The 12936-nt window shown below is 39.6% G+C and overlaps 1 protein-coding gene across 1 annotated transcript; it reads right to left on the bottom strand.

Moving 5' to 3' along the window:
- Nucleotides 1-927: 927 nt before the first annotated feature.
- Nucleotides 928-9887, bottom strand: si:dkey-234i14.6 (uncharacterized). Its single transcript, XM_059334853.1, has 5 exons — nucleotides 9402-9887; nucleotides 6616-6792; nucleotides 4479-4688; nucleotides 2531-2744; nucleotides 928-2047 (listed from the first exon to the last, which is right to left on the bottom strand). Exons 1-5 carry the CDS (start codon nucleotides 9885-9887, stop codon nucleotides 1869-1871), a joined length of 1266 nt encoding a protein of 421 aa, XP_059190836.1. The 3' UTR covers nucleotides 928-1868.
- Nucleotides 9888-12936: the final 3049 nt, after the last annotated feature.

The raw sequence follows: 12936 nt of genomic DNA, 5'->3' as shown, positions 1-12936 counted from the left end.
ACAGTAATTATTCCAAAAAGTAATTTTGACTTTCATTTGAAGCTCTTTGTATGGCCATCTTTTTTTTTAAAGGTCTGTTATTATCCAATGAAAAAAAAACTGTACGCTTATTATGATTAAGAGATTATTGTAAACATGTGATACTATTGCGTAAATTCAGCTTCATATGTGGAGCCAGTTAGAGTATATTGATGTCACATCTTACTCTTAATGCCTGCCTCAATTTTTCTCAAATATGCGCTCATGTTATACCTTTCAAGAAGATAAAAAAAAATAATATCTGCAAGTTCTCATTTCGTAATACATATATAGAGCAGGCTAGTAATAACTGATTGCGTATTTCCCATGCACACAGGCAGAGGAGATTCAACTCCAAAAACATTTGAGGTATTTCATGCATTTGCAATAAAGTAACTATCACACTAGATAGATAGATAGATTACTTTATTCATCCCCGAAGGGAAATTTGGTAGAATAGCAGTGAGAGTAGAAGTAGAGGTATTGTGCTTGAAAGAAAATGAAAAGAAATAAGGGTTACAAACAATATGTCTCCTAATAATTGTATCAATAAAGCAGGATCGATTGCTTCTATACAACAAATACCAAATTAATAGTTCTAGTTATATTACACCAATACCACTGGAAGTGTTGAAGTTAGAGTTTGAGCAGATGCGACAGACACACTTCACCACTAGAGGGCAGTACTACCTCATATCAGCCAGTTACAGTAGCTTGTAAAATCTTGATACTTCCACAGTTATAAGTTACCAACAGAACAAAACAGATAAATTCAACTTCATTTACACACACAACTCGTTAGAACCCTGACTGGTAACTAAATTTAGATTATTATTATTATTATTATTATTATTATTATTATTATTATTATTATTAACAATAATAATAATAATCATCATCATAATAATAATAATCATAATAAACTGTGTTTAATCTCTAATTAAAGTAATGAAATGTTTCGCTGTAAAGACCATCCACATCACTTTTTACAAAACACCAACTTTATTGGCACTTCAGCACGTGCAGAACATTATAATCAGCATACTGATCTGAAATAATATAAATTTAGGGGTGATGTTTGAGTCCTGGTGAAAATTTTAGACAAAGAAAATGTGACACCAGCTAAAATTAATTTCTCATAATAAAGTTGTTCCATTGTACAAGGCAGCACACAAAATTAGGCCACTAGCAAACACTTTAGAACATTGTCACCACAATTATCATCACATTGTCAAACAGAAACAAAAGGCTTGATTTTAACACTTTAGACACGTGTCCCACTGTTAAACCATAGACAATAACAGTTTTATACATTGTTCAGTTTTAGCTGATGATGCCACAGCACCACTGATGTCCAGATAGCACAATCAGCTTGATTTTGGAAAACAAGTCAGTTATTCCCCTAATAAAATAAGATAAAAATGATAATGATCATAGAATTTTATTTTATTTCAACTCTTCTAAGATTTTAGGGCTAGATTTATTTCCCCTACATTCTCACATTTTACAGAGAAATCCAAAGTGCAGTGCATCAACATATATTGTTTCATTACAACAGTAAAAGATGATATATCTCCATTTGTAATTCAGTTTGCTGAATCAGAACAGCTTCAAATGTATTGTACCAGACGTGTCCTTAGTTATTCTCGCTCCAACACAGATGCACTCACTGTATGTCACAAAGACTTGTGGTCACGTGTTTACATCCGTTATCCATCTGTTCACAGCTCCTGCTGCTCCATTCAGTATGTAACCATTGGTGGTCCATTTCAGCATCATTGTAGACCCAAATTATCCACCACCACCGTCCACTAGGTGGCATTATGCATTCACCACGTCATCCTTGTGTTTCATTCATACATTGACTGAGCCAGCCCTGTCTGCTTGAAGGTCTCAGCCACTTTTCTTGAGTGCTGCATCTTAGCCGACAGCGCCTCTAGAATATCATTTTGGTCCACAGCGGTGGCTGTCTGGTAAATGAACGTCCCCATTGACTCGAGGCCCAGCATACCTAGATTCACCCCACAACCTGGAGGGTGAACAGGAGAGGAAAGGGTAAACATGAATAACAGACATCATACATCTATCTCAGTAACACACAACACATATTCATAATAAGACGTTCCTCATTTTGCAGACAAATACTAAACTGTAACCTTGAAGTCATAGCTATGGCTTAAATGAAAAGAAAACAGCAGCACATAAATTAACAGAGCAGAATGGAGACAAAACCAGATAAGCATCTGCTGAAAGGCCACTGAGTGCACTAATGACTCACACACATATTGCACGCATAAAAAATAATTTATTTTCCCTTTGCATCTCTTTTATTTCCATCTCACTCTCTCTCACTCTGTCTCATTTATTCAGAGGGCTCTGTGATGTCTCACCTTCAGTTATACTTTGAGCACAGAACACGTGGCACATAGTGGATTATTGTACTGTGTTTGAGGGCAAATATATCTTCCTGTTCTCTGCAATGCAGTGACTGGTGTTGTATAGATATTCGTACCTGTGTCAAAGTTGAGGACACGTGCTGCCTCCCCCTCCACAGTGACCGCCACATTGTCCCCTTCTATATAGGCAGCGCTGATGCGTCTGTGTGATAACTGAACCTCAAAAAGACGACGGCTGCACTGCATGTGGTGGAGCGTCACATCACTGAGACGAGGCTCTATGTCCGTCTTATAGACATTGAAGGACTGGTGGAAAATGTTCTTCATAATCTGGGAAAAGCAAAAGAGAGAAAGATCATTTGTAGCTTAATTTAAGGTCCCAAATTCACAAAAGTACAACCTACACTTCATCATGCTGCCACAGTGAAATTATAGCAAGAAGCATCACACTTTTCCTGACATCAGTATGTGCTCTATATTTTGCTTGAGAAAGAATAACTCAATGAAATTCATTTTTGGTCTTGGCTATGTCTGCAGAGGATTTGGAGTGATGAATGAAGCCTGTAATACAATTACATAAGATTATAACAAAAATATTCAAAATCCATAAAAAAAAACAAAAAAACATTTGAAGACGAGCCACAAGAAGCATGCTACTTCTGTGAGATCAAATTAATTATTTGGGTCATTTTACTAGTAAAATGCCAAAATGTACAATTCTTTTTTCTGTCTTCTCTTTGTCATAAATTATATCAAATTGCATTTTGATTTTGAACTGTTGGTTGGAAAACCAATCTAAAGGTGTCATTTTGGGCATTTATTTTCATACATTTGCCATGGCCTTTTTTTCACAATTAAAACGATGAATCAAATCTTCAAGAAGATAAGCTGCAAATGAAGCAATAATAGAAATAATAATTTATTTGCAGCCCTAATTAAAACTCAGTTTTCTCACAGTGTACTGCAGGTCAAACCCAAGTCTTGTAAAGCAACCGGTTTTGTTCCATCCGTTCTTCTATCTGCACCAAAGCAACTGTGACTCATAAAAGCTCTGCATCATTAAATGACATCAACATTTATTTATTTATTTATTTTGTTCCTTTCATGAAGGTGGACAACAAAATGTGTACAGAGACACACTATACATTCATGATTGGAAAGGAGCAGCAAGAAGAAAACATTTCTTATATTTGTCTGCCCCCTAAAAATATAAAAATCAACATAAAAATCAACATGAAACATTTTTCCTGATGCTTGAACACAGAAGAAAAAAAGCTGCTGTGTTCCCTCTAAACGTTTCCACAGTAATTGTGGGTATTGAGTGACAAGCTCTCTCCCTCTCTCCGCCTCTAACCCTCCTTCTCTCAGCTAAACTATGCTCTTCTTCGACCCATACTTGCACAGTCATCTGTTACCAAGTAACAGTGCATATGAATGGCCATCCACATAGCAACAAGCTCTCCAAGAATGGTCTCGCTACGTACCTGTTTGTACTACACTGCACACTGTGGCTACTGTAGGACCAGTGCAGTGCTTGAGATGAAAACCTAGAGAGTTTAACTAAAACACAGACTGCTCAGTGGTTGTAAATTGTAAAAGCAGCAACAGCCTGTTGTTGAGCACAGGAAGAACAAACCCTGCCCTCCATTTATTCACTGATAAGTAACTGAAGTAACAGCAGGGTACAGATGGCCTCTAATACAAACAAACTACTGGTCTACTTTCTCCTCCCTCTCTTTCCCCATTTTTTTATCTCATGCTCCCCTTGGCTCAGACACACTCAAACTAAAATACATGCAATACAACACTAAAAAACGCAAGGATACACCCACATGCTGACACTAATGGACTCCCACTATAGTGCAGTCAAAGGCCATTTGCTGAATGCAAGGTGAAGATTAATTAGCTATACAAGGCAGGACTATGCTGTGGCCAGAGTTATTATTATTATTATTATTATTATTATTATTATTATTATTATTCTTTCCCTTGAAATGACATAGAAATACAGCTGCATATTCGACACATTTATCAACGCTCGGAAAAAGATTTTAAGAGTCTCACAGAGGAGTTTGCCGTGTGTCTGAGGAAGCGAACCATCTTGGTGTCAGAAGCGGGGCAAACGAGGGCCATGTAGCGGTTTCTGAAGGTGCCGTAGATCTTCAGGTGGAAGCCAGGTTTGCTCGTGGGATTTCGGTGCTCTCGGAGGGCCTCCACTCCGTAAGCGGACAGGTCGAAGTAAAGGCTGTGGGCACGGATCTCAGGAGTCGGTACCTGGAGTTACAAGAGAGAGGGAACAAAAGAAAGAGGAGATCAAATAATTTTCAGATATAATAAAATATACAAGGACCAGCAGTGAGTTTAGTTTCATATTTCATATCATCATCTGCTGAGTTAATCTAATTCTTTACATGCATGCAGCCTTTGATGTGTATGTGATGAGAAGACACACTACATGTGGTTCTGTTGTCATTTGGGTGGAGATTAAGAACAGATAGATTTCTATTCAGTGCTCCAGTCTGCCAGTGACGCTCCTTTATTCCCTCAAGCCAGAATTGATCAATTTTCTTTTCAATGACATGAACCAGCAAAGTGGGATCAAACAACATTTAGTGCAACCAAGGGAGATAGTGAGTGAACAGAGTGGCTACTGGGAGGGAACGGGAGGGATGGTGGGGACGAGCAGGTCATATCCTGGGAGGTAAATTCAATCACTACAGGAAACAGCCAGAGAGAAAAGAGGGCCAATAAAAGGCAGCCACACAGACACTAAAGAGAACGTGATATGAATGGTTATGGTGGCATAAAATGGCAAAGGAGACTCTGCTTGTGTTCAGACATTAGACAATATTAGCCTGCAATATATTCACCTTGATTTGTTCATTTATTTCTGAAAACAAATCCTCTCTTTTGCACAGATTGTACCTGTATATAATCATGAGAGCAATCTTTTGTCATTCTCTGAACAATACAATTAGCATCAATGGCAAATGTCTGCTGACCTGCACAGAATGAGGAGCAGACAAGTGCTGTAAATATCATTTGTCTGTATTTCCAATGTCTCCACCTCAGTGGATGAGCAGGAATGTGATATTTGTTTGTCTGTGTGCCTGACAAATATGTCTGCATGAATAAGGCCCCGAAGGCTGGTCAGCTGTCTGTGCTGCACCATTTCCCAAATATTACACATTTCTTATTCTCTGGCATTATTTTTTATTCTGCTGCTTATATAATATTACACTGCCAAACAAAAAAAATGTAATCAATTTTTACTCTGTGGAAGTGTTCCATATTTATCTAATCAGTCCTCTCTGTGCCTCTTGGTAACATCACTGAGTCATCATTCAAGGAACCATCTGCTTATATAATGCCAGGTGACCTTTGGCTCACTATGTGAAAAACATTGCAGCTGATGTTTTGATATTTTGATTCATATTCACCTGGCAGAGAATGAGTCTGGCCAGGGGGGCGCAATGAATCGCAAGCTTTATCATCTCCATCACCTGCCTCCATCAGAACAGCAGCTGCTCTTATCAAATTCAATGAGTAAATCAAAATAGGGCCAGTGTTGGTGCTGACAAGTCTGCTGTAATCTGGCTGTTTATATGAGAGTCAGATATTGTGTTCTGCTGCTATTGGCAGGCCCACATCACTGTTTGCTCAACTCAGCTTTATGAGCACGCCTTCACTGTAATATCCTGCAATATCCTGTTTCTACTGCCTTCATTCTTTACACAAACAGCAACCTGTTGGTTATTGCCTCAGTGTGCACGAGTGGATGAATCCATTAGTGTCTGTTAATGTATGCACACTGTGTGTGTGTGTGTGTGTGTGTGTGTGTGTGTGTGTGTGTGTGTGTGTGTGTGTGTGTGTGTGTGTTCTTGTACTTCCTACATAGTGAGGACCACAACACGTTTTTAACCAACAAAGTGAGGACATTTCGACCTGTCCTCACTTCTTTAAAGGCTTTTTTGAGATTTCAGACTTTGTTTTAAGGGTTAAAGGTTACATGATAATGATAATTACTGGAAACTGTATTGTGTGGTTACAAAACTAACTAAAATTATAGTGAAAATGTCCTTTGTTTTCGTCTTTGTCAACTTTTTTCATACATAATGAAAATGGATAAGACAAAGGAAATAGAGGCAAAATTTACTGTGACCTCTTTTAATCTCGTGTGTGTGTGTGTGTGTGTACTCACCTGTCTCTGGTCTAGTCTCTCTATAGTGGCATTAGCTCCATAGGCATGGCAGGACTCCACAGTGTAGTCAGAGCTGATGCCCAGCACGGAGCAGGAGTCGCCACAAGAGCCGTCAGCCACCACAATCACACGGGGCCACTCGTTCCGTGGGATCCTTCGCAGGTATTCCTCTGTAAACTGAAACAAGAGATGAACAAAAAACAAGGAAAACAGTTTCTTGGATATTAGAATTCCATCCATAGTTGAATATAGATTTCCATTTCCATTTCCATGGCTTTATATTGACTTTTCTTTATTTACAAAGGGGGGTAATAAACAGCACATTTACTGTGCTGGAGGGTAATTATTGTGTTTTTCAGTTGTAGCTGTAGTTATGAGGTATTGTGGGGAATGAGGGTTTACTTGCAATACATACATAAATACATACATAAATAAAATATACATTATAATGCATAATATTTTTTGTAAGCTAGATAGACCAAAAGCTTCTTTTAAAGATTTTTCACGAGTTACTAGTGCTATAAATAATTAATTATTTCTTCATCTGCAAATTAGTTACTAAGTTAATGCTACCCTCTTCAGCACACTGACTTTAAAACAATATTAGCAGCAAATCCTCATAAGTAAAGCTGGAAGTTATGTTTGTTTTGTTATTTTTAATGGAAGAAATCTCTTAGTATTACTCACTTTTCAAAACACTTATTGAATAATTTAAACGATCTGTAAGTAATAATTGTTTTTTTAAAATCTAATTGAATATATTTTTTGACTGCTGATACTTCTAAAGTTTCTATTAGTTACTATTTGCATTTTTACGTTTTCTTACCCATATGATTTGATTTCTCCCTTTTTCACTGCTATTAATCTTGTATTTTAATATTCCCCTGCCAACCATTAAAAAAGGCTCCAGAGGTTGTGCTTGTCTTGGCAACAGTGCATTTCTCAGAGAGATTTATTATCATGCCTCTGTATGCATGGCTGCCCCTCAGTGAAACACCAGGTACTTGTCTGTGCAGAGGAGACGGAGCAAGACAAAGCTAGTTGGGAAAGTATGACAGGATGAAAGGCAGAATAAAGAAGGCCTTACAGGGGCTACAGTGGCTCAGGGCCTAAAGAATCCACGTTCAAGCTGTTTAGATGCCAAAGAAAGGGTTATTTAAAAGACTTTTACATTCTCAGACCTTTGAATTGCTGACAGGCTAGAAGGGTGAGAAAAAAATTCATTCATCAAACACAGTGTCCTGTCTAATGAGACAAAATGGCAAATTTGGCAGTGAGTCTAAGCGAAACTGAAGTTTGTTGTGATCAAAGACCCTCTTGACCTTGTCTTCCATCTTACAAAGGTTGGTGAGTCACTGGATAGCAGGGAGGACAGCAGCAGCTAACAGGAATGACATTGGAGCTGAGGAGGAAAGAAGCTGCTGGCCAGAGCCACACACAAGTGAACCACTAAGATAGCTACGTTTTCTACCGTCACATCAGCCACAGTGGCACTCTAGCCCGACCTTATTAAAGCAGTAATAAATTCTTGGCTCTGGTTTCCAGCCATGACACAAATATTCACTGAACATTCCATAATTGTTTGCCCACTCTGCTCACTCATTGCTCCTCTCTGAGAAGCCCCTCTGAGCTTTTTGTGTTAGTAGGTTATCTCTTTGTCCTAAGCTGAGGTCTGGTTGGAAGGTTTTGTTCACATGTTATTGTTGTGTTTGTGTGTTTGTGTGTTTGTGTGCGTGTGCGTGTGTGTGTGTGTTATGAATCCCACATTGAAGGCTATAAAAATAAACATAACTTTAAAAAATAAAGCAGGTAATAAAACAGGGATAACATTTGTGATTTTATCATAATATCACAATGCTTTAATCACAATTTGTGGCCATGTGCCAGAACACACAGTCACGTTTCACTAATTATGGATTTCGCTTGGGGATACCCTCACAAAATCTGCTATACAAATCTATAATTAAATTCTTTGCAATCCAAATAGGATTACATTTTTAAAATCTGTTTTATTTTGATGATATAATGTTTGGATTGGAATGTGTTTACTATTTTCAGTCTTGTTTTCTAGTGTAGCGAGGATCCTCCTCAGGTTTGAGGTCAGCTTACATAACAGGTTATTTCAACTGATGAGCTCGCTTTCAGGCTGACATTATACAATGTTGTGTTATGAGTAGCTTTGGGAGAATTTTACTAAATCTACAGTGTGCCTGGTGTAAACGAGGAGATTGCTCTACAAAAGTCATGTCTGCTTCAGTCTACATCTACAGCTATGACAAATGAATAAAAATGGTCAAAAGTATGTGCTCTAGATTCCAGGATGTTTAAAGGAAACTGGCTCATGCTGAGAGGATCAAAATGCTTTTTAAATGTCAGTAAAGGTAGAAGTGAGCTACAGTATCAGACATCAGCCTTCTTCAAGAGCCTTTGATTGATCATAGGAACCGACATCTCTGTCACCATCACTGCTGATAGCTAACAGACCCCTGCTGAAGTGGAGGCACACACCAGCCTCTTTTCTTTGACTGCTGCCACTTAGGGAGGATCAGGTTTTGACGGACTATGAAGGCACAGTCATTACAAAATGAGGTGGAGTGAGACTTAAAGTCTATCTCTCCTCTGTGTTCTATGTATTATTTATAAAACTGCATGAAAGAGGAAACTGAAGTTGTATAACATAGGATTTATAGTGGCCAGAGTAGCACATAAGGGTTATTATGAAGCCCTAACTGTAATTATAGACTGTTAAAAGCCTTGAGACGTCAGCTGAATAAGTGAGGTCATACCTTGGTTCCCAGCTGCACTTTGACGTCTACTTTCTGTTTCTTCTGCTCCAGGATACTCAGCAGGTACTCCTGAAACACACCTATCCTGGTGAAGAAATGCTCGTTGTGCCAACAGCCTTCCATGTTATCAAAGTCCACCCCGAGTCCCAGCAGAAACTTCACACTCCGGGGATCCAGGGCGATCTGCTGGGGCCGGCAGAGCAGAGCGGTCCGGTACCTCTCATCCAGCACGGTCAGTTTCAGCACCTTTCCAGAGCGGACAGCGACCAGCGCGGCCGTCAGCCCCACAGGACCCGAACCCACAATGAGTACCGAGATCCTGGCTCGCCACTGTCTGATGCCATCCAGGCTCACTTTCACCACCACGTACACAGCCACTGCCACCAGAGTGCTCAGAGCGGTGTCATAGGCGAGGGCGCGATACCTCTCCTCCGCGTTTTCCCCGATGCCTCCAACTCCGGCGTTTTCTGCCTGCAAGCCGTCCATGCCGCGTGCAGGAATTATACGGTAATGTGTGTCAACAGCTGGATCCACCCTTATCAATAACCCAGACGTCCTCTCATGATGTGAGCGTTCATTGACAGACAGAAGCAGGCGTTACATCCACGCAGACAGCCAAACACCAAACCAGCTCTGCAAGTTGAGTTGTTGCAGCACGCTGCTCTCTCTCTCTCTCTCTCTCTCTCTCTCTCTCTCTCTCTCTCTCTCTCTCTCTCTATGAAGTACGGTGTGTCCCTAGAGAGCGTCAGCGCAAAATGAGCTGTTTAATGTATCAGCAGTGTGCGCGTAAAAGCTTAAATCAGTCATATTTGTAAAAGTGTCAGGACTTTTTTTTAAAGTCAATGGGGAACTAGCCGCAGGCATGTGATTGTGCTGTCCTAAATTCCAATAGATGCTTAACAGCAAACTGCAGGGGCAGGACAGTGTGCTTTGGTTTTACACTGAGAAACTATTGATTTACTGTTGCTAAAACAAGAGAGGTCTCTCTCTCTCTCTCTCTCTCTCTCTCACACACACACACACACGGACAGAGAGCAGCACAGCAAACCCACTGTATAATCCCAAAGGACTGATTAGGAAGTGTAGAGAGTATTTTCCAACAACAATGTTCCCTTAGGAGTATTAAGACAGGTGTTAAAAGCAGAAGGTGACAGATCTGTTGATCTGGTGATAAGAGTCAACAGTCAATCTTAAATTGCTGATGACAAATTAAGTCAAGTACCCCTTGTTGGGGATCACTGTCTTACAGGACTGTGTTAATAACTGTCTTATCAACTGTTGTTTCCTTTCTTTCCCCCTTCTGTCCTCCTGAACTACAGGAAGCAGCGGCCGTGAACACCATTCACCATGGTGATGGCTCCTCAGAGGACAAGGCCAATTTATATGAAAAGATCCATTTATGTGCGACTGCTGCTGCTAAAATGGATTGTAATGGCACATTGAAACAGATATGCTGTTGCAGTTGCATTGCTCTTTTCATTTGTATTCAATGTATTTCTGCACTGTGATGGACAAGTTATCTATCCAGACCCCTCCTGCAGGCTGGTAGACTCACTTCACGCTTATTAGGGCCACGAGCACTATTGCTATACTGTGGATTTTTTCTTCTTCCTCTTCTGGACGCAATTTTGTCCCGCTACTAGTCAACTAGACAAATTATATATCAAAACGTGCGGTTTGATCGGGATCAGTGTGCTATTACTTTTCTCTACGGAATATGAATTTTGTTGCGAAAAACTGCCCAAAATTTTGCATTGAAGTGAATGGGATGCCTGAAAAACAATGAGCGAAAAAGAACAATACTTGGAGATTTTTAGACATCTAATTCTCCCGCATCATTTCACCTAGAGACTCCATTTAAACTTTAAACAGTAGACACAAGTCTTGTGTATCGGTGTATTAATCCACGTTTCGATAGGTCATATAGTTTTTTATCAATCCCTGTTCAATGACCATGATCACTTTTGGAGAAATTCTGAGATTATAATGGGTGTGTATTGCATGGAATGCAATCGCCGGAGTGTAGAGGGAGAGAAAAAATTGTCAAAAAATAAATTTGAAAACTGCGCTCCAGGCCGCAAATTCCACTTTACAGAAATAATTTATACATAGAAACGTAGGAAAATTAGTCTTCTCCCTCACAATCCTCTGGTAAAGTTGTCAGAGTTATAGTTTAGGCGAAGGACGCACAGATGCGCCACCAACACGCACCAATAGCCTCATTGGCTCCCATATTAAAAATGCAGGAAGATTTCTGAAAAAGAGAGATGTCACAGTTTTTTTTAGATCGCTCTAACAAAGCTATTTTTTCATTTTTCTTAAAAAAAAAATATGTAGACGTTCAGGAAGAACTCAGGACGCTCAAAGTAAAGTCCGATCAATGATAGGTATTATGGTTTTGCCAAAAATGCTTTCTGTTCGAGGCCAGAAATTCCTGTCCCACCTCTGGCTGCTGTCACTGTTCCGAGACACATTTTTACATCTTCATCAGCACAACACTTTTATTGAATCTGTTTTTATATTGTATAAACTGAAGCACTGAATGAGCAAAATGTGTTTCATTTGTATGCCGTGTACTGTGTGAGAGAATGTCACTAAATTCTACCTCACACCTTAATACACCTCTTAAAGAAATCCCAAATAAATAAGATGAATGAATGAATGTGTTAGCTAAGCATTCAGTGCCATATTGCATCATCCAAATTCATTCTCCTTTCTGCTGCTGCCTTAAATGACCCCCAATGCATCACATTCATCAGATTTTAACATTTTAAATAAAGCTCTGACCTTTAAGCCCCATTTGAGCCCTGCTAATAAAATAAGCCATTTGAAGGTGGGAAGGACACCACCTAAAAGTGACTCCTGATATAAGCAAAAGTCTCAACATCTATGACTATGACAGAAAAGTGTGTAAATCCATTAAAACCACTAAGAATCCGGAGAGAACTTGAGGAGAGAAAAACAAACACACAATCAGAAAGAGTGGGGCATATTGGTGCGATACAGCGTGCCTCACCGGTAATTGGTTTCCACCTCTGCAGGTGCCTGGCAACGATCATACTGTCCAGCCAGTCCAGATGAAAAGAGAAATGAAGCTCTAATTACACCTGCAAGCTGGCAGGCAACCGCAGACATGGCATTTTCCTGGAAATGAATGGAGACTGGTCACCTGGAAACAAAAATTATGAGCTGAAATATTCCATAATGGTCGCACTGGTGATCTCTTTACAGAACAAAACTCGTTATAACCAGACTAAACATGTTTGTGGATAGATTTTTTTCTTAAATTGACATTAGTTGGAGTGTATCTCGCTTACCTCACATGATGTAGCATGAAATGATACACTGGAAAACAATTAACAGCACTTTTGCTTTGATTTCCACATTAGCATGTAAATATATGCAGTAACACAGGAGCGATGGAGATAATCCTTCCACGAAGCCTAGGGATTTGAATGTGTTAATGACACTGAGTGGATCCCTCACACGTCCTACACCTGAACAAAAGGAGCACACAGAGCAGGTCTTCATCAGC

Source organism: Centropristis striata, chromosome 6 (assembly GCF_030273125.1).
Source record: "Centropristis striata isolate RG_2023a ecotype Rhode Island chromosome 6, C.striata_1.0, whole genome shotgun sequence".
NCBI classification, from domain to species: domain Eukaryota; kingdom Metazoa; phylum Chordata; class Actinopteri; order Perciformes; family Serranidae; genus Centropristis; species Centropristis striata.
This window is presented reverse-complemented; position numbering and strand designations above follow the sequence as displayed.

Bases quoted from the DNA above. Each gene is read 5' to 3' on its own strand.
- si:dkey-234i14.6 (XM_059334853.1), bottom strand. From the start codon at position 9,887: ATGGACGGCTTGCAGGCAGAAAACGCCGGAGTTGGAGGCATCGGGGAA. The intron at 6,793-9,401 runs GTATGACCTCAC...CTCTTGTTTCAG, and splicing joins AAGTGCAGCTGGGAACCAAG to TTTACAGAGGAATACCTGCG. The intron at 2,048-2,530 runs GTACGAATATCT...TTCACCCTCCAG, and splicing joins TGTCCTCAACTTTGACACAG to GTTGTGGGGTGAATCTAGGT.